Below are 20,081 nucleotides of genomic sequence, written 5' to 3' on the forward strand. Positions count from 1 at the left end.
AACATCAGCAACACCGTCAACGCGAATCATAGCTAGATAATGTGAGTGCCAATTCTTAAGGCCTAAACACGTTGCGGCTGTGTTTGCGGCAATTTGACAGTTATTCCATACATTTTCTTTCAAATTAACGTCAACGCAACACAAACGTATCCATTGTGTTTGGGCCTTTATGTTACATTTGTAAACACAAATTTTGCCCTAAAGCTCAAACTTGAAAAATTATGTAAATTGTAGTAATTACCTTCTGGTGCGCCTAGCAAAGATAACTTTTTCAGGGAATTAAATAAGATTTCCTGTAAGGCAACGTAGAAGCGAAGAATTAGGCGAGCAATTACTATGCGGCCTTTTGACGCACTTCCGCATTCGAGGGGGACCAAGATTCGCAGGAATGGTCAAAAAGTTATCTAGCACCATAATGGCGGTCGCTATAATGCTTGTTCATAATATGCGAACCTTTCTGCTTACGTCAGTTTTAGGATGGGATATCTGAAGGATAAGCAACACAAATTTTGCCAGATTTATTTCTCTTTTGATAAAATACATGAAGACTCGAAACTGACGTAAACAGAGTTGTCAAAAGCGCGTCCGTCGTTATGGTGCGTAAAAAGCTGGATATGTGTGACGTACAGTATATATGCCCCCTGTCTCTTCACGGTAGATAAGGAAAACCCAGAAATGGGTATTTTTTCGACCATTTCGCCAAAAAGTGAGCCAACCCATTTAATGGGTAAACTCGATTTACGATTGAAATCAGTTATTTTTAATAATTTGCAAATGTATAAAAATGACTCTTATTTACGAATACAGATTAGATGCTCGTTAATTCGGGGTTCGTTAGTTGGGCCGTCACCCAACTAAAAGGCACTCTAATGTCAGAATTCAACGTCATTCAAATACATTTTAGGGGTCCGAAAATTGAAAAAAATATTACTGAAATAAAATTATATTTTTTATTGTAGGGAAAAAATGTATAAACATGTTTAGTTATTACGCTTATTCCATTCAGCATTGATAAGTTTGTTGCTCAGCACAATTAGCTGGACAATTCATGCAGATCATCTCTGACAAAATAAATCGCGTAATTTAGAAAGTACATGCTATACATCTATAACATTTTGTGTGTAATTCAAAGGTTTATTGCTCGGTTGTTTGTTCTTTTATTTCTTCAACGCCCTCGCCGGAAATATGCATCGTTGCGATCCGCCATTTTTTAAGCAAGAAGCAGAGTGATGTGTTTGTGCTTTATTACTTGCGCTTCTAGTTGGAAGATCTATTTTTGTATAAAATTTTTTTTACCAAATACATTCATTATTTACCATGGCAGCAAGACAGGAGAGCAAAGTGTATTTTCTTTGACATAGTTTTACCGCTATGAAATTAGGGAATCTTTTCACAGCATAGAGAAAACAATCAATCGGCGTTCCCCTATGAAAAATTTGCCCAGCTGTCAGTTCACCCAACTAACGAACACGATTCGCTAGTTGGGTGGCAGTCGTGTTCCAAACAACGAATTCCGGCTGTACAGGAATATTTTATCTGCTATCATCAATTGTCAGAATCGCAATTCTCTGCAATAAAGGTATTGCAGCCAGATAGTGGATATTCTAGACCTAATATAAAAAAATTCTTACATTGTAAAATTCAATACTTGATATTACATACTGTTTACCTTGCAACTTCTCAAACGAAGCAGCATCGAGTCTCTTTTTAGGATCTTCCATGGCAATCATTGACAAATAGTGAACAAAACAGATCGTAGAAGTATCGCGTGTGAACAAATCGACAGAGCCAACTAAAAAGACACTTGAAGTATTTTTTCGCCCAATAATGGGTAAAAAATGACTCTTTTTTTTTTTCTAAGAACACGACTTCTTAATGCGTACAATTTTACCCATTACACATTTTTGAATTGACTAATTTTTTGGCAGCCGCATATGACAGTACAAAATGAATACAATATTATCCATTAATGTGGGTTTTCGACTTTTACCGTGTACGTTTTGGAATTTGTAGTGCTTTCGGTGCAGGGAAATAAAATAGCAAATAATTCAAGATAAGCCCACTGTGTACTACTGTCAAATAATTTTTGTTTGTCATCATTTTGTAGTTGAGTATCGCAGGTTTATATAGTTTCATTATTCTTGTAAAAATGGCTCTAGCAGACGTTTGTGGTTTTTCCTCAACGAATTTGTTCAATGGAGATAAAATGGGTCGTCAATTATTCGAGCGAGATAGCCAAAACCTTCACAATAGTTTTTCATTGGCAGTACCACCATTTCAAGATGTAAGTTTTTTCTTTGTAATTGATGAAAAGGTTATGTTTCGTTACCATTAAAGAATTAATTTCTACAGCCGGCTCTCAACCTAGCTAAGCTAGCAGCTCATGGAGAGTCAAGCGGAATCAAGATGGAATTCGACCATGGAACCACAACGCTTGGATTTCGATTCCAAGGTGGTGTGCTGCTAGCAGTTGATTCCCGTGCAACTGGTGGCCAATACATTGGTTCGCAGACAATGAAAAAAATTGTCGAAATAAATGACTACTTATTGGGAACTTTGGCCGGAGGAGCGGCAGACTGTGTCTACTGGGACCGTGTCCTAGCAAAAGAATGTCGCATTTATGAACTACGTAATAAAGAGCGAATTTCCGTGGCTGCTGCTAGCAAGATCATGTCAAACATTGTGTACTACTATAAAGGAATGGGACTGAGTATGGGCATGATGTTGGCGGGTTATGACAAACGAGTAAGAACATTTTTTGCGAAATTGTGCAACCAATTTTAATATTACTCGTTTTTTCTATGACTTTAGGGTCCTCAGCTATATTACATTGACTCTGAAGGTACACGCACACCTGGAAAGGTATTCTCCGTTGGAAGTGGTTCCGTTTATGCTTACGGTGTTTTGGATTCCGGTTATCGGTGGGATTTAACAGATGAGGAAGCACAAGATCTGGGCCGTAGAGCTATTTATCATGCAACTCATCGCGACGCGTATTCAGGTGGAATTGTACGAGTATACCACATTAAACCTACAGGCTGGGTCAACATTTCTAACCAAGATTGTATGGATTTACACTTCCAATATCAGGCGGAGAAGGAGCAGAAGTTCGGTGCTTAACAAGGGGATCGCGTTGAAGTGTTTTGAATAACATTATAAAACTCAAGCTGGTGAATAAATTCGTCTCTTGAAAATTATGTTCTATGAGTTTAGAGTTATAAGGTTTATGGTTGTGTTTATAGTTTTGTTTCGGACAGATTCATGTTACGGGTCATCTGTCTCACCATTCTTACGCCATGCAGCATGCAAATTTTATTGGGTTGGCCGATAGAGCAGCTCATTTGCAGTTAGTCGATTGAATCATCCTCCTGAGTCCAAAGCAAAAGTGATTTCCTGCTGAATAATAATAGTAGTATAATATTTATTAGTAGTTCATGAAATAATGAAAATTGATGATTTTTGAAACTACACTTTTCACTTTTTATTCACTTTCACTATTTAATTCTATCACTTTTCACTTTTCATGCAAGTGAAAAGTGATAGAATTAAATAGTGAAAGTGAATAAAAAGTGAAAAGTGTAGTGAAAATTTTTCTATCAAGACGCTCGAACATAAGTGAATAGATTTTTGAAAGCAAATTTTTCAGAAACACATGAAACTTCGAAATCTGGTGCTGTCCCACTTTTTTTTTTTGAAAAAATCGACTTTCTGAGAGAGTTTTCAGCTCGAAATCTTTTCAAGTGAAACTTTAACCACTTCGAGGCCCAGCTTTCGAAAATTCAATTGCAAAGGCTATATCAATCTTTTAGATCATTATCTCTAATATTCTACTTGAATTTCCGTGCTTGCATGGAGAATAACGACCGCTTGAAATCCAATCTGTTGCTAGAATAGTTTTATCAAACAAATACTACATCAACCTAACCTACTGAAACCCCGGAGAGAAATAATTTTCGTTAGCGATTTTTCTCCATGTTGTTTTTAATCGTTCTAATCTATAGTTGCCATAAAAGGAGAACTCCATCGCTACTTTTTTTTTATTGCTATCTCTTTATTTCGTGGCCATGTTGCCCTCGTTGGTTTTCCCACGAGAAACAAGGTGTTTTAGTATCAGCACTCTGTTCCGGCGAATGAATATCTGGAAAATATACTATTTCAGGCTATACAAAAGAAAACTGCATCAAATGTCTGTCTGTCTGTAGGAATGAAATTTTTTGACTCCACCTGATTCTAGAAACGAGGCCAAACCACTATTTCTCTATTTCCGTTCTTCTACATGTATGTAGGCTCCTTTTACAGAAGACGAAGCGAGCATCTCGCCAAAATTACAATATTTGAAAAACAAAATTTGAAGTGATCACCGATCGCGAGACAGAGGAAGTAAAATCTGGATCATTTATAAGAAATGTGTACATATAATGGATATCAGATTCGCCTGTCTGGATACATGATCAAAAATCTGAATACGTGGCAACGCAGGTTATACTCTCTCAACCTACCTCTCTCTTCAATATTCCCAAAATTTTCCTTTTTTGTCAAACTCAAGCCCTAGCCGATTTTTTAAATTGCCAGCTATCTTCTTTATCTGCCTATTGGATGAATAAAGCATATGCACTTTTGAAAAGAAAATAAGTGCAAAAGGAGAACATTTTGTATCACATTCACACTCAATTTAATTTCAGCCAATCTCTTAACAGTCGGTCAAATTCGGTGATTTCTCTGCCAATACCACCAGATATAGATGAGTAGACTTTGAGAACGCATCGCTTACCCTTTTTTTACTTACATTTTGGACTTATATCTTTTTCAAAACTAATAACAATTCGCGTTCACCCGGTGAACCGGAGAAATTACCTCATGCCAATTGCCAAATAAATATAAGGAGTCATTTCGGTTGTTAAGAATAAGCAAGTTCAAAGTAATGACAGCACGTCAGCGCATTTATTGTAATTTAATAGCATGTTTTTGAATTTTGTTGTTTCCGCGACAGGCGGACAATGAAGATAAAATAACTTTCTGAACGTTCATCAGGAACGGAGCGTCTTAAACTGCAAAGGTTTGACAAATCATAAGAACAGTAATCAGTGTTGGCTCACACTTATAAAAAAAAAATATCATAACTGTGTAAATGTTCAGAATCGATCTGGCTTACCACACCGTATAAGATAAGAATAAAAATCACTGGCGGAACTTGATTTGCGATTCACGATCGCGATGCAACTTGGAGTAAAGATGAATTCGCAGTTGCGGCAGAGACTCCAATACAGTGTTACACATCATACATGTGACACCGTGTCGAGGAAGATGAATATCACTGTATGGGGATGAAAATAAAACGAAAACTAATAACAATAATCTGATCGACAAGAAACAATACAATACGCACGTTAATGCAAGCTTGTGCAGTTCCCGGCAATGCTTCTTCATCTGTTCAATCTGTCTCGCATTAACTGGCAGAAGATTCAGCGGCTCGTGCAGTGGATATATGGCATTGTTATAAATGTTAAGATCGTCTTTGCGCTTTTTAGATGAAGAGCTTGAAACGGCATTCACGTCAAGCTTCCAAGCATAATCATTCGGCGCATGACGGACATCCAAAAACTTTCTCTCGGCTTCTAAAATCCTGAAACAAAATACTAGCTGTAAATCTCTCTGACAAGGTGATATTACACTGGGAAAATTACTTGATAATAAAGCCTTTTATGTTGAGCTTAAGTTTTTCGATAGATACATTGTTAAACTTAGGCATCGTTTGGTCGTGGTCGGTATGCAAAATGCTGTCAATAGTGTAGCGCAATGCATTGATCTAAGGACGATAAAAGTAATTTTTATATGGTATCATCAATAACTTTCACTATAGTACCTGTGAAATATCCTCATCGGTAAGAACTACGTCCAATGTCAAAGCGATGTCGTGTTCTGGATACAACGCTTCACCAGTCGACTTATCCATACCTAACCCAGCAAGGATACTCACGACACGCGTTTCATCCTCATCTTTTTTCAACTGACATGTTGGGCAGAAAATCAATGCCATCAAAGCACCGAAGCCCGGAATGTTGGGCATCATACTCGTCTGTCTGAGAATTAGACGATTTCCTTGTTCGTTCACGAAACCAGCTACCAGAAGCTTCTCATGAGTATCTTGAGGGTTGGAATCTAGTAGAATAGAGTTAACTGAGTCGGGTTCGATAGATACCGGTTTCATAACACCAGATCGAACTGTAGACGAAGCACTTGTCTCCAAGGGACTATGTGGACCAGACAAGCTAACTTTACAGCGTAATTTATCTTCTGGTGGATTGACATCTTCCAAGTCCTCGTCCTCGTACACATTCTGGGTGGTTTCCGCTAAGCGATAGACTTCCATTCGCATGTTTTCATCGAGCGACATTTCACGCTGCTTCCGTTCACGAGCGTCATGGTCAAGCTTTGAAATATAGCTCTCCTCCGAATATTGCGCGTACTTCAATCGAACCAGTTCGGAATTTATTGGAAGTTCGTCACCCTTTCTCAAAAAAACACTTGCAACATTATTAACAACCGAATAGATTTCGCAAATGAAAATCTTTCCAAGCGTCATTTCTTTGAAACGATTGATCGTCTCAGCAGTCCAAATACCTTGTGGTGAAATTACAGCTGAAGGTTGGGTTTCTGTTAGGGAAGCTTCAAATACGCGCTGTGGAATCTCCTTCAGATATTCAAGCGGCCCATCTAAACATCTGAAAGCAGACTCTCCCAAAACTGCGGTGTGACCGTAATCCAGGAAGAAAACAATCCACAAAACATCACCTGTGCTGCGCATGTTCTTATAACTCTTCAAAACGGCTCTTGCATACTGTGTACTATTCTCCTGCAATGGAGCCGCCACCATTTGTCCGGCCGAAAAGTGCCAGTCAGGATCAAAACGTCGTAAACGATGCGGATTGGCGTTAAGATTGGAATGTATGTCAGCAAAAATATCTTTATTTCTGCTGTCTTCGGGACGAAGATGAAACTTGTTACAGTGAACAACATGTGTTACTTGACAAACCATACTACTGCGGTGAAGCGGTGGTATGACCGATAGATGAGCGTTGCGAATAATTTTTCGTTTAGGCACCCATCCATTGGCCTCTTCCCATCTTCCGAGGCCAATTTTTGTTGCATATTCGATTGCGTCTTTCTGTCGCATAGTGCGTATTTCGGTTGGTCGATAGCGGTTGCCTAGTTTGCGCAGTTTTATGGCACGATACACATCGGAGTGGACTTTACCGGGCATAAACGAGGCACGCTGGTTTCGATCGTCATTGCCTCCGAGGAAGGTGACAAATATTCGATTAGTAGTTCGATCATACATAACCTGTGGGACAGAAAGAAAATGGGTTAACAGTTGAACGATACTAACGATGTTCAGCCATTGATTTAAGCACAAGCGGGCACATTTTATGTTTACTTAAACTGGGAAAAATGAGATTATGGCTTCTTAGCCATTTCTATGAGTTTTGGTGTCTCTAGCAAAGATAATTTTTCAGATACTTAAATTAGTCTTCCCGTAAGCCAAGGTAGTAGAAGCGACGAACCCGGCGAGCACTCACTGTGCGACATTTCGACGCATTTCCTGGGGGACTCCAAAATTCAAAGGAATGGTGAAAAAGTTGAAATCTTTTTAAGGCAAATATTTTGAGCCTTATGGGAACATTTTTTCGGTTTTGTCGACCAGTGTGATCAAATCCAATTAGATCGCACTTTTGCCCAAATTAGATAAAAGATATCTGAATATTTTCGAAAACACAAACTAAGATATGTTGATTAAATGCTTACCTTAATGTTCGAATGAAGGGATATATCACCTTCGCTAAGGATTTTCTTTATCTGAACCGTGTATAGCGGACCGATATATCTTTCGTGGTCGAAACCGGTGAAAAAGACGGTATTACAAGGATCACGGCCACCCAGCTCAGTGAATGATTGCCGCTCCATAACTTCCTTTCCTCCCGCTGATATGGGAACGTAGTAATGTGGATAAAACGCACCGGCCATGATTACTTTCAAAATGACTGTCTTCTCTCGAGACGACCAAACGACTCGGTTGGGTCCGGATGTTTCTTTCAATCCCGCCTTTTGCAAACGATCCTTGATTTCCCGAATCAATTCTGCCATATCCACTAGACACTTGAGATCCAACGACATGCGACGCGTCCAGTTAGCCATATCACCACCGTCACCAGCTTGTTCTTTGCGACTTCTCCAAGCGATGTAAGCATTCAGAATAGCGATTCCATCACTTCCAGATCCATCAGCCCAGTACATTTTTTGCGAATAGCTTTTAACGCTGTTTTGACTAAGGAAGATATTTTTAACATTCATTCCCGCACCAATTATGATAGTGTCTTCCAACACGCTAAAAACATATCCTAGAATTATTAGCTTGGAGATGCGTATGTCAAGCGGAAGTTTAGCCATTATACGTCCCATATAAGTCATATCGCCGTCAAGCTGTTCCATGTTACCATTGACTGTACGCAATAGTGCTCCCAGTTCTTTCAGTTGAAGCACAGTATTACGAATGTCACTCAGATCCGGTGGGTTCAAAGCAAGCGCTAGTATAGAATGAGGCGGACCCATCTCAAGAAGTTTAGCTTTCAGCACCACGTTCTCCAACGGACAACGCAGTATCTCCGGAGGAGAAGAGAGGTTCATTTGATGTTCGAAAAACCGTCTATTTACTAACCGATAGACACGACCGTTCATTACTCGACCTGTTCTACCCGCTCGCTGAATGCAATTACTTTGAGAGGCCCACTCTGTACGTAATGTAGCAAAATTCGTTCTGCTGTCTGTGAACAGATTACGTTGCAAACAGAAATCAATCACGAACTTGACGTCGGGAATGGTAACGGAACTCTCTGCAATGTTAGTCGATAAAATCACTTTTCGTTGACCTGGAGCAGGACGACGGAATACTTCGGCCTAACAATAGGAAATAATTGTATCACGTATCTAAACTTAGATAAATCCGAATAATCATTTCACAGTCACTCATGCCCAGTTACACACACGGCGTAATGATGCCTTTTCCATACAAAATAGAAGGTGATTGCGATCACGCCTTCTATTTTGTATGGAGAAGACGTCATTACGCCGTGTGTGTATCTGGGCCTTTAGTGACTCTATTCTATTAAAGACCTAGGTCAAGTGACTGTTAGAAAAAGGACCCCTGTAACTCACCTGTTCTTCAGTCGGCATCGTCGAGTGCAATTTGATAAGCTTCAAGTTCGTCTCGGAATTACGACTTTGTTCAGCCATTTCAATCAGGTTCGTGTACATGTGGTCAATTTCGTTAATACCAGGAAGAAATATAATAATAGATGGCTTTCCTGTAAACACTTTCTCTTCATCATCGTCACTTTCAAGTAAACGATCGCATATAAAGACCAGCTTAGCAGCCACCTTGTACATTTCCGCTGAAATACCTGGATTTTCATAGTCGATATTCAAATCGATTTTGAGTTTATCTAAATCGTCATTGTAAAACTTTGAAACCTCAAATGGACTCTCGCGGTCAATTGACAATATAGGAGCCGAAAGGTAACCGCTTTTCTTTGGGATTTTAAAGTATTCAGAAAACATTTTCGCGTCAATCGTGGCAGACATTAGAATGACTTTAGTTTTGGAGGAGTTGGTAGCCAAAAATCTACGAACAATTATTAACAAAAAATCCATATCAACTTCCCGTTCGTGTACTTCATCCAAAATTACGTGAGTGTAATTTGCCATGGTTTTGGCCGTGATTAGTGACTGTAACAGCACTCCTGTAGTACAATACAACAATCTAGTGTCTGGGCCGACGCATTCCTTTAAACCTACTTTGTACCCGACAAGTGTACCCGTTTTACATTTACGTTCATCAGCAACACGATTTGCGATCGACATAGCGGCAATCTTACGAGGCTGGGTTACAATAATGTTACAATACTCTTTTCGGTGATAAGCTTCTTCGAGCAAAAACTGCGGAACCTGAGTTGTCTTTCCACAACCCGTCTGTCCTTGCAAGATAGTGACCGCGTTGTTGCGAATCTTATCCAAAATTTCAGCTTTATTGTAATTGATTGGAAGTTTGTTTGGTTTCAAAGTAAAATTGTATCGTTGAAACAATGGGAACATCATTTCTTTGGCCTTGAGAGTTTTTGTATGCTCTTCATCTTCATCAGCCATTGATGTGTCGTCGTCCACATCTTCTAAATTTGAGGTACGGGACGTAGATGGACCAGCAGCTTCATCGAGAAAAGCCTGAAAAACGAATGTTGGAAAAAGATCGCTGCGATGTATGAAAATACCTACATTAATTAGTTGTGATTCCTCTTCTTTCACAAATTTCCCGACATACTCTTTTCCAAGTTTTTCTCTTTCGGGCATTTTCGAAAAAAGAGACTTATCTTCAACCACCGTAGCATTGCAATATCCACCGGAAATAACTACCCGGTTGAAAGGCTTGCTGAAGTCGAAAAAATCATCGATGTCGTCCATATTTTCTTCGTCTTTCACGAAATGACTTGCTGATAGCTAAACGCGTTATTCACTTGTATATGCCGCTACTGAAATAATTTGAAAATTTGAGTAGACATACAGCAACTATAACTAGTGTTCAGAATCAAAGAAGTTTAGAAATTTCCTAGATGTTATTTCGTAAGAGTATGCAAAAGAGCAAAGAAAACACATGAACAAGAGAGCTTCGATTCACAGATGCACGATTTTGATTTTCGATCGCTTGGAAATTTTCCCAGAGATGCCAGATGTTTTTGAAAAATGTCTGCAACTGCTCGAAAACCCGGAAAAATCTGCTTGAAATCAGAAAAAAATTTATCAGTAATTCGAAAAAATTTCGCTCACGCAAGCAAAAGTCTGCGAAAATCTGCACACATTTTGAGAAAGTCTGCGTAAATATAAGGAGACTCTGACAAAAATCTGCAGGAACTATTAAAAATCTGCAAATATCTGCGATTCAATAAAAATCTGCACACGGACTCTAAAAATCTGCGTTTTGCAGACAAATCTGTACATCTGGCTTCCCTGAATTTTCCTCTTATTGTTATTATCTTCAGAGATGCCATAAATTCATTTTTTTACGGAAATTTGCAAGCTTTATAGTGAGGTTTTTTAAGAAACTGTCGAAAATTGTAATAATAGAATAATACGAGAAAAATATCGGATTTATGTTGTGTATATATTTTTCCAAATTTGCAGGAAACTTGAAATATATGCAAAACGTATTCATGTTTGAATAAATAATCGAAATAATCCTCATACTGTGTTATTGAAAAAATCAGTACATCTGGCATCCTTATTTGATATTGATTAATCGATTATTATTCACATCTTGAGCCGTATCGATATCGAGCTGCTCGTTTTCAATGTGTATACACTAAAAATAAAACGCATCCCAGACGCGCTTTACATACACTGAAAAAAAAAATCATCCGCTCATAGACCTATTTACGTACGAATGTGTTAGTGCCACTCATTGAGGAAAATATTTACGAATCGCTGTTTTGTTTGCAATGCTATGTTTTTTGCAGCTGGACAAATAATCAATTGAACACTTATTATAAGTTTTAAACTCGTTTCTGAATAAATTTTTCAATCGTGATCATGAATCGGAAGAAGCTGCTAAACATAATCGACCAAAAATGGTAAAAAGTGATAAAAGGTCGAAGCAACGAGCTGCGATGATCTCCAGTTTGGAGGAAACAAAAGCAACTCTACATGGGTTTACACGTTCACTAGTGTGCGTAGGTGAAAAGTCACATATATGCTCATATATAGACCTATTTATGTACGAATGTGTTAGTGCCACTCGTCGAGGAAAGTATTCACAAATCGCTTTTTTGTTTGCTATACTATGTTTTTAGCAGCTGGACAAGTATTCATTTAAATATTTATTATAAGTTCATTCGTGATCATGAATCGGGGGAAGCTGCTGAACACAATCGACCAAAAATGGTATTGCCCCTTGCATGACTATTTGGACTTCTGTGATAATCATTCATTTCCCAATTTATTATTCCGCTCTATCAAATTAACACCTAAGTAGCGCAGTGGCAGTTTTTTGGGTTCATTGTTTGTTTTGTTTTTCATTTGCAACATTAAGTATATATTTTTGAGCAGTTTTACTTGAAAATTAGGTTGAATACCAAACAACACTAAAGCCTGTATTACACTCTTTGACTAATGGTCAAATAATTGACCTTCTGACATAATGGTCAAATTTATTTGACATCATGGTTGTTGTTTGCCCGTGTTGGCCCTATGTTAAAATTGAAGAGTGACAAATAATTATTTTTGACCAAATTTTTATCTATCAAAAAGTGACAAATATTTGACGCTTGGTTAAAGAGTGTACTACAGGCTTAAGTGTTACATGATTGATTTGGTGATACTGAGTATCGATACTTTCTCAATTGTCATTGTATCGATACCAGGCCACACGGTTTCAAGTATACTTTATTAATATACATATAGGTATCAAGCGCTGACCATTGCTGGAGTGATTTCCAAGGTAGCAGTCATGATAGAGATTTTTTTGTCTATATAATAAAATGTTTCTGTCGAGCGTTTCGATAACGCTAGTATCGATATCCATTACCCAAACTGCGAAATCGTGTGCGAGATTCGACTGTGATAATCGTGTATTTCGGGGTAGTCCAATTTGGCGTAAAAGTCGCAATAAAAAGTGATAAAAAGTCGAAGCAACGAGATGCGATGATTTACAGTTTGGAAGAAATAAAAGCAACTTTACACGTTCATTAGTGTGCGTAGGTGAAAAGTCACTTATCTTCATTGGTGTGGGACACCAATTTAATTATGTGATGAAAAACGGAAGAGAGGAATTATTTTGGTTTTAGTGGTTTTTTTCGAAATGGTCACGTGTAAGACATGAAAAGTTCAAAAAATCGTCTTTATTTACAATTTTGCTATGTACCAAACATATTTTAAAGCAAAAGCTTTGTGTAGAAGTGGAAATTTGCTACACTTATTTTTTGTGAGCAATTGGGTTGTTTAGCTATATCATTTTTTTAAATTATCTGAAAAAGCTGCATTTTCTAAGCAAAACGTGATTTTCCAAAATTTTCTATCGCTGTCGTTCAATTTTTAAATCTCGAATTAAAACTGCTTGAAATCTGCTCGAAATCGCTACAATGACAGTTCGCTTATATACCAACTGTCATTGTAGCGATTTAGAGCGATTTTTATTCTTCATTTAAAAATCGAAGGACAATGATATAGAATTACGTTTTGCACAGAAAATTTCACTCTTTTAGCTGATATATAAAAATCAGAGATCCTTGAGAAGCTAAACAACACATTTCGCATGTTTCTTCCAAAATTTGTATGTTTTCGCAAAATCTGTCAAGTAGTTCGTTGTACAGTTCCAAGCAAAATGAAAAATTTGGCTCGTTAAATAGCGTAACAAGGTGAAACCTCATTGAATCCAAAAATGGCCGACTTCGAGTAACCACTTCGAATTTTCAAAACCACAAGACTCGGAAATACTCATTGCGTTCCCTATGAAAATTCTATTTTATGTTTACTTCACCACAGCAAACAAAAAATAGCATTTTCACAGGGAATGCATTAACTATTTCCGAGTCTTGTGCTTTCGAAAATTCGAAGTGGTGACTCGAAGTCGGCCATTTTGGGATTCAATGAGGTTTCACCACAGAGAACAGACGTTCATCTTCTTATCAAAAGATGTGTAAAAACTTGCAACCGCCATTTACCACTAAGTGGTAATGCTCGCGTTATGTGGCGCTTTTGTCGCTTACAAACCAAGCACTGATATCGATAAAATATCGATACAGCAATATTTATGCAGTGCAACTGGGGCACCACAAGACAGATGTCGTTAGTGTATTAACGTATTTTGATTCAAATTTTTACACACGATTTTCGAATTTCTTTATATGAACAAGAATGTCTGTTCTCTGTGGTTTCACCTTAAGTCGTGAAAACTTGGCAGGAACCACATACATATTTCAGTTCCTATGGAACGAAATCCACGAGTTTACACTAGAGATACTCAGAGAAAGAGAGAGAGAGAGAGAGAGAGAGAGAGAGAGAGATTGACATCGATGTTGATTTTACTAGCGTTATGTCGGCGGTTCCGAGCTTTCTGTTGAAATTTCATTCATGAATTGAATTCATGAATTGAGTATTGTAGTGATGAACTTTATCTTCGCCTACATATTGATTATGTAAAGTAGTTACTAAAACGCAATAAATTATAATGCGGAAATATGAACAGCAAATTGATTAATCGAAAAGCTTGCCTATTTTCGTTTTCTGCTATTTTTTACCACTATTCCATATCATTGGAAACAAAAATGGTAGTGATGAACCCCCTTTAAATTTCGGCATGTGTCAAGTGTTGCAGTTATCGAACGGCATTCGATAACTGCAATGTAAACATGTTGCAGTTATCGAGCGACGACTGTACTTTCAGCATAATTGATCATTATTTTGTTGATCATACAAAAGGTTTGTGAACCACTAGTGGAAAATCACTGTGATAAACCAATTTTAGAGCATTCTCAATTCATTGTTTAGCAATCAAACATGAAAAACGTGTGAAAATAAATATATCCTTAATTGCACTTGATTGCAACACCTTTCAATTTATTACCTTTCTGATTCGTTTGGCTCAGATTTTGACATGTTCGTTTGGCTCACAACATTCTTTTCGCATATCTCTCCCTCTGATTATTGCTAGCACAGAGAACAGACATTCATGTTCATATAAAGAAATTTGAAAATCGTGTGTAAAAATTTGAATCCAAATACAGTAATACACTAACGACGGCCTAGTGTGGTTGGTAACGTCTCCGCCAACCACGCTCGACGCCTGGGTTCGAATCCCACCGCCGACATAGGTGTCGATGGTTGTGAGGTGGCGTGATCCACTCACAACCAACCCAACTGGTCTAGATTCAATCCTAGCCGACACCGGGAGATTTTCTGAGGCGAAAAATCTCTGGGATCACGCCTTCCATCGCATGAGGAAGTAAAGCCGTTGGCGCCGGTCCGTTAATAAACGGGTCGTGAGTTAGGGTCCTGGGTGTGGAGTCACCTCCCTGGGCGTCGGTGATTGGCCACAACAGTGGCGGAGCTAGACCGACGGAAAAACAAGCGAGAAAAAAAAAGTACGACATCTGCTTTGTGGTGCCCCAGTTGCACTGCATAAATATTGCTGTATCGATATTTTATCGATATCTGTGCTTGATTTTTAAGTGATGCGAGCGCCACGTAGCGGGAGCATTACCACTCACTGTTAAATGACGGTTGCAAGTTTTTACACATCTTTTGAAAATAAGATGAACGTCTGTTCTCTGTGTTGCTAGTTTACACTTGAATATAAATGCTCAGAAATGCTGGACATATTTAAGGCGCGCAGGACACTTCAGCTGAACGCGGGACATTTCGCGGGACGTTTTTCTACGCGGGGCTGTCCCGTGAAATGCGGGACGTCTGGTGACTTTAACTAGATAGGTAGATATGAAATGTTTATCTATAAGCACAAAAGTAAGTGGAATCCACTTAGCAGAACCGTGTCGATTTTTTATAGTGTATGAAAGCCAGTCCGAAAACAATATTGGGGGCCATCCACATACCACGTGGACAGATTTTTGACGATTTTTAAACCCCCCCGTGGACACTGTCCATATAAATTCTTTTTTTTTGTAAGGACCGTGGACATTATACAACCCCCCTCCCCAGCTGTCCACGTGGTATGTGGATGGCCTCTTGTCTGTTTCTTTTAGAACAAATTCGTCGCAGAAATCGTCGCCATACAGTTTGTATTATAATACATCAATAAAAAACGTTGTTTTTGCCATTTTTACCATGAAAAAGGGGGGTTGTTATTTATCTTATTCTTAACAGCATTATTTCAGGCATTTTGCCCATACATTTAGAAGTCACTGACAATGTTGACTAGCAGACATAACACTATGAACAAATTTTTATCGTTCGGATGATAGCCGACTTCTGTCGTGTTCACGCTGCGCCTTGCATTTCGAGATCAGCGCTAGCGTATGTGCATGTGTCAAATTGGGAACCAAAAAATATGTATAAGATTGCATGATAAGCGTCACTAGGTTGGAAATTTTAAAATATCGTTTTTTGTTGCAATGTAGTTGGGTTTTGGTGTTATGTCTGTTAGTCTGTGGTGAAATTATTGTCGGGGATAGATCCAACAACAAAAAAACCTAAATTAATCCACCTAGCGGTCAGACCCAGCCTTTCTCATTCAATTTTTTATTTGTAAAAATAGATTTACATGAACGCTTCAATCCAATAAATGTATATTCACTCTTTTGGTTCTAAAATATTGATGTTGTAATCTTTACATATAAAAATGCAGTCAAGTCTGTCTGTCTGTCTGATCCATATAGGCCCGAGAACTACAGAACCGATCGACGTGAAAATTTGTATGTAGGGGTTTTTGGTGCCGATAAAGGTTTCTATGATAGTTTGAGACCCTCCCTCTTCTGGAAGGGAGGGGTCCCATACAAATGAAACATAAATTTCTGCACAACTCAAGAACAAACCAAGCAAATGAACCGAATTTGGCATGTGGATGTTTTAAGGGGTAACTAATATGTCCATAATAGTTGGATGAAACACACATTTGTTCACATCTCGAGAACTAATCAACCAAATGGAACAAAATCTGGCAGGTAAATGTTTTTAGTGGTAACAAATATGTACTTAATGGTTTGAAACCCGACTCCCTTTTCTATAAGGGAAGGATCCCATGGAAATGAAACACAAATTTCGCACAGCTCAAGAACCAATCAAGAAAATACAACCAAATTTGGTATGTCAATGTTTTTAGAGGTAACAAATATGTCCATAATGGTTTGACGCCCCTCCCTCTTCTGGAAGTACATGTTTCTTCACAAATTTCTGCACATCACGCGAACTAATCAACTAAATGGAACCATATTGGCAGGTGAATGTTTTAAGTGGTAACAAATATGTTCCATAATCGACCTCAGACAACATTTTGGATTGTAAGGTGGCATTTTCCGGTTTCTGGAAAACAGCCGAAAATGGCCGATTTCCACCCAATAGATTAATAGCCAGATCTAGAATAATACACAGGAGCTAAAATCGACCACAGATAGCATTTTAAATTCTAAGATGGCGACTTCCGGTTTCTGATAACAGCAGAAAATGACCAAATACCACCCAATATGAGTTTTTCTTTAACCAGTATGCCGTTCAAAATCCAGAAATTGTCTCCAAGTGCCATTATGAAATCCAAAATGGCGACTTCCGGTGTCGGAAAAACAGCGACAAATGACCAAATATCACCCAATATGGGTATTTCCGGAACCGTAATGATGCACTGGAGCCACAAATCGACTTCAGATAACATTTTGAATTGTAAGATGGCAACTTCCGGTTTCTGGAAAACAACCTGAAATGGACGATTCCCATTAAATATTAGTATTTCTGGAACCAGAAAGATGCACAGAAGCTAAAAATTGAGCACAGACACAATCTTGAATTTTAAGATAGTGACTTCCGGTGTCTGGCAAACAGCCGGAAATGACCAAATACCATTCAATATGAATGTTTTCGGAACCAGAATTACGCCCAGATGACAGAAATTGATTTCACAGGCAATTTTAAAGTCCAAAATGACGACTTTCGGCTTCTGAAAAACAGTCCAAAGTGACCAAATATCACCCAATATGAGTTTTTCTTTAACCAGTATCCTAAATACCATTTTGAAATCCAAGATGGCGACTACCGGTTTGTGAAAAACAGCCTAAAATAAACAAATACTATCCAATATGAGTATCTCTGGAACCAGAATGATGCAAGGAGATAACAATTGACCTCAGGCACCATTTTGAATTGCTAAATGGTAACTTATAGGCAACAGTCGGAAATGACCGAATAATACTCAATATGGATATTTCCGTAAACGTGATGATGCATAGAAACCAAACATTGACCCTGGACACTATTTTGAATTTGAAGACGACCACTTTTAGTTTCTGGAAAACAACCAAAAATACCTCCCAATATGGGTATTTCCGGTGTCAGATTGATGCCAGAAAGTCTGCTGATAATGACAGAGTACCACCCAATATGAATATATACAGAATTAAGGCGATGTACAGGAGCCAAAAGACGAGGATGTTGTCATTTCGATAAAACCAATCATTTCAAACGATTTGTTATTCGACTTTGATCATATCCTATGGCCGATTCGTCGTGCATTTGCAGACTTCAAACAAACCGCAAGGAATCAATGAACTTGGAACGTTCAAATAGTACGACATCACATTTAAATTATGTTGAGGCCACATATATTGATCAAAGCAGGTATAGTTTCAAATATATAGTCTTTGAATTTCTCTTCTTTTCATAACTTTTGAGCCACATATCAAATTGTTATGAAGTTTGTTATTTGTAAGTTTGAGAGATGACTCGTTCGTATGACACTAGTTTTGTTCAAATAAGTCATGTAATCTTTGAGATAATAGACTTTCGTTGTTTTATTAACAATTTAATACATAACGGTTGCTTAAGTTCGATTATAATCAAATGAGATGGGAACGTGTAGGGCAGCCAAACTTTGAAACCACGTGTTCAATCATAATTCATCAGTTAACCCTTAACTAGTCCGCTCATCTGATAATAATAATCAAATCGGTTGTGTAGTTTCTGAGATAATGAAGTTTCGTGATTTTCACAAGTCGGCACATTACAAATGAAGTCACAGTTCGATTACAGTAAAATTCAATAGGGTCTTCTGAGGCAGCTAGACCATTCATTTGACACTAATTTTGTGGAAATTGGGTCGGCCATCTCTGAGAAAAGTGAGTGAGTCCAAGTAGTCTTCGGAATATGTTCCTTTGCATAGCTGGATTTCACATTTTTAAACATAACAGGCAAAGTAATCATTCGATTGCAAAACAAATCAATAGAGTCCTATGGGGCAATTAGACCTTTCATTTGACACTGATTTTATGAAAATCAGTACAGCCATCTCTGAGAAACATGAGTGAGATTAAACAGTCTTCAGAACACGTTTCTTTTCATAAGTTTTGAACCACAAATTCAATCTTTATGAAATTCAAAACTTAAGAGTTTTCTAGGTAGCCCGTTCTTTTGAGACCAATTTTGCTCAAATCGGTTGTGTAGTTTCTGAGATATTGATGTTTCATGATTTTCACATTTTTAAACATAACCTCTAAACTAAAAATCCGATTACAATGAAATTCAATAGGGTCTTATGGGGCAACAAGACCTTTCATTTGCAACTAATTTCATGAAAATCGGTCAAGCCATCTCTGAGAAAAGTGAGTGAGAATAAAAATCTGCATATATACACACACACACACACACACACACACACACATACACACACACATACAGAAAATGCTCAGCTCGTCGAGCTGAGTCGAGTGATATATGCCATTCGGCCCTTTGGAGCACTTTTATACTTTCGGTTTTGCAAGTGATTGCTATACCTTTCTAGGAGAAAGGCAAAACGTTGTTAATAGACCTTTTTACGTACGAATGTGTTAGTGCAACTAGTTGAGGAAAATATTTACCAAAAGCTGTTTTGTTTGCAATGCTATGTTTTTAGCAGCTGGACAAATATTCAGTTGAACACTCATTATATGTTTAAAACTTGCTTCTGAATGAATTTTTTTATTCGTGATCAGAAATCGGAAGAAGCTGCTGAACATAATCGACCAAAAATGATAAAAAGTGATAAAGGTCGAAGCAACGAGATGCGATGATTTCCAGTTTGGAAGAAGCAAAAGCAACTTTACACGGGTTTACACGTTCACTAGTGTGCGTAGGTAAAAAGTCACATATCTTTACATGGTAACGACAAAAAACGTTTGCAAGCTTATAGTAAAAATATCATGTTTTTTATGGTTACAATAAAAAACATTGTCCATTTACTGTTCTCACCGCAAATACATCGTAAATTTTTATTCGGGGGTAAACGAACCAATCACTGAAAAAATGATGCTGATTTCGGAAAAGAAACTAACTTCAGCACGACAATG

General features: G+C 38.0%; 2 protein-coding genes across 2 annotated transcripts; one reads left to right on the forward strand and one right to left on the reverse strand.

Moving 5' to 3' along the window:
* The first annotated feature begins 2,061 nt into the window (after window positions 1-2,061).
* On the forward strand, window positions 2,062-3,197 carry LOC129722212 (proteasome subunit beta type-5). Its single transcript, XM_055675504.1, has 3 exons — window positions 2,062-2,284; window positions 2,353-2,745; window positions 2,812-3,197. Exons 1-3 carry the CDS (start codon window positions 2,150-2,152, stop codon window positions 3,118-3,120), a joined length of 837 nt encoding a protein of 278 aa, XP_055531479.1. The 5' UTR covers window positions 2,062-2,149; the 3' UTR covers window positions 3,121-3,197.
* A 1,715-nt stretch (window positions 3,198-4,912) lies between these two features.
* Window positions 4,913-10,754, reverse strand: LOC129723636 (probable ATP-dependent RNA helicase spindle-E). The gene is made up of 7 exons (XM_055677977.1): window positions 10,324-10,754; window positions 9,211-10,272; window positions 7,804-8,952; window positions 5,864-7,342; window positions 5,685-5,806; window positions 5,387-5,623; window positions 4,913-5,314 (listed from the first exon to the last, which is right to left on the reverse strand). The coding sequence occupies exons 1-7, from the start codon at window positions 10,507-10,509 to the stop codon at window positions 5,179-5,181; spliced, it is 4,371 nt and encodes a 1,456-aa protein (XP_055533952.1). The 5' UTR covers window positions 10,510-10,754; the 3' UTR covers window positions 4,913-5,178.
* Window positions 10,755-20,081: the final 9,327 nt, after the last annotated feature.

The sequence above is a fragment of the Wyeomyia smithii genome, chromosome 2 (genome assembly GCF_029784165.1).
Source record: "Wyeomyia smithii strain HCP4-BCI-WySm-NY-G18 chromosome 2, ASM2978416v1, whole genome shotgun sequence".
Lineage (NCBI taxonomy): Eukaryota > Metazoa > Arthropoda > Insecta > Diptera > Culicidae > Wyeomyia > Wyeomyia smithii.

Coding starts and splice junctions, on each gene's coding strand:
- LOC129722212 (XM_055675504.1), top strand. CDS start 2,150: ATGGCTCTAGCAGACGTTTGTGGTTTTTCCTCAACGAATTTGTTCAAT. Junction 2,285..2,352: donor CAGTACCACCATTTCAAGAT/GTAAGTTTTTTC, acceptor TAATTTCTACAG/CCGGCTCTCAACCTAGCTAA. Junction 2,746..2,811: donor TGGCGGGTTATGACAAACGA/GTAAGAACATTT, acceptor CTATGACTTTAG/GGTCCTCAGCTATATTACAT.
- LOC129723636 (XM_055677977.1), bottom strand. CDS start 10,509: ATGGACGACATCGATGATTTTTTCGACTTCAGCAAGCCTTTCAACCGG. Junction 8,953..9,210: donor CGATGCCGACTGAAGAACAG/GTGAGTTACAGG, acceptor TCCTATTGTTAG/GCCGAAGTATTCCGTCGTCC. Junction 5,807..5,863: donor CCGATGAGGATATTTCACAG/GTACTATAGTGA, acceptor TATCGTCCTTAG/ATCAATGCATTGCGCTACAC.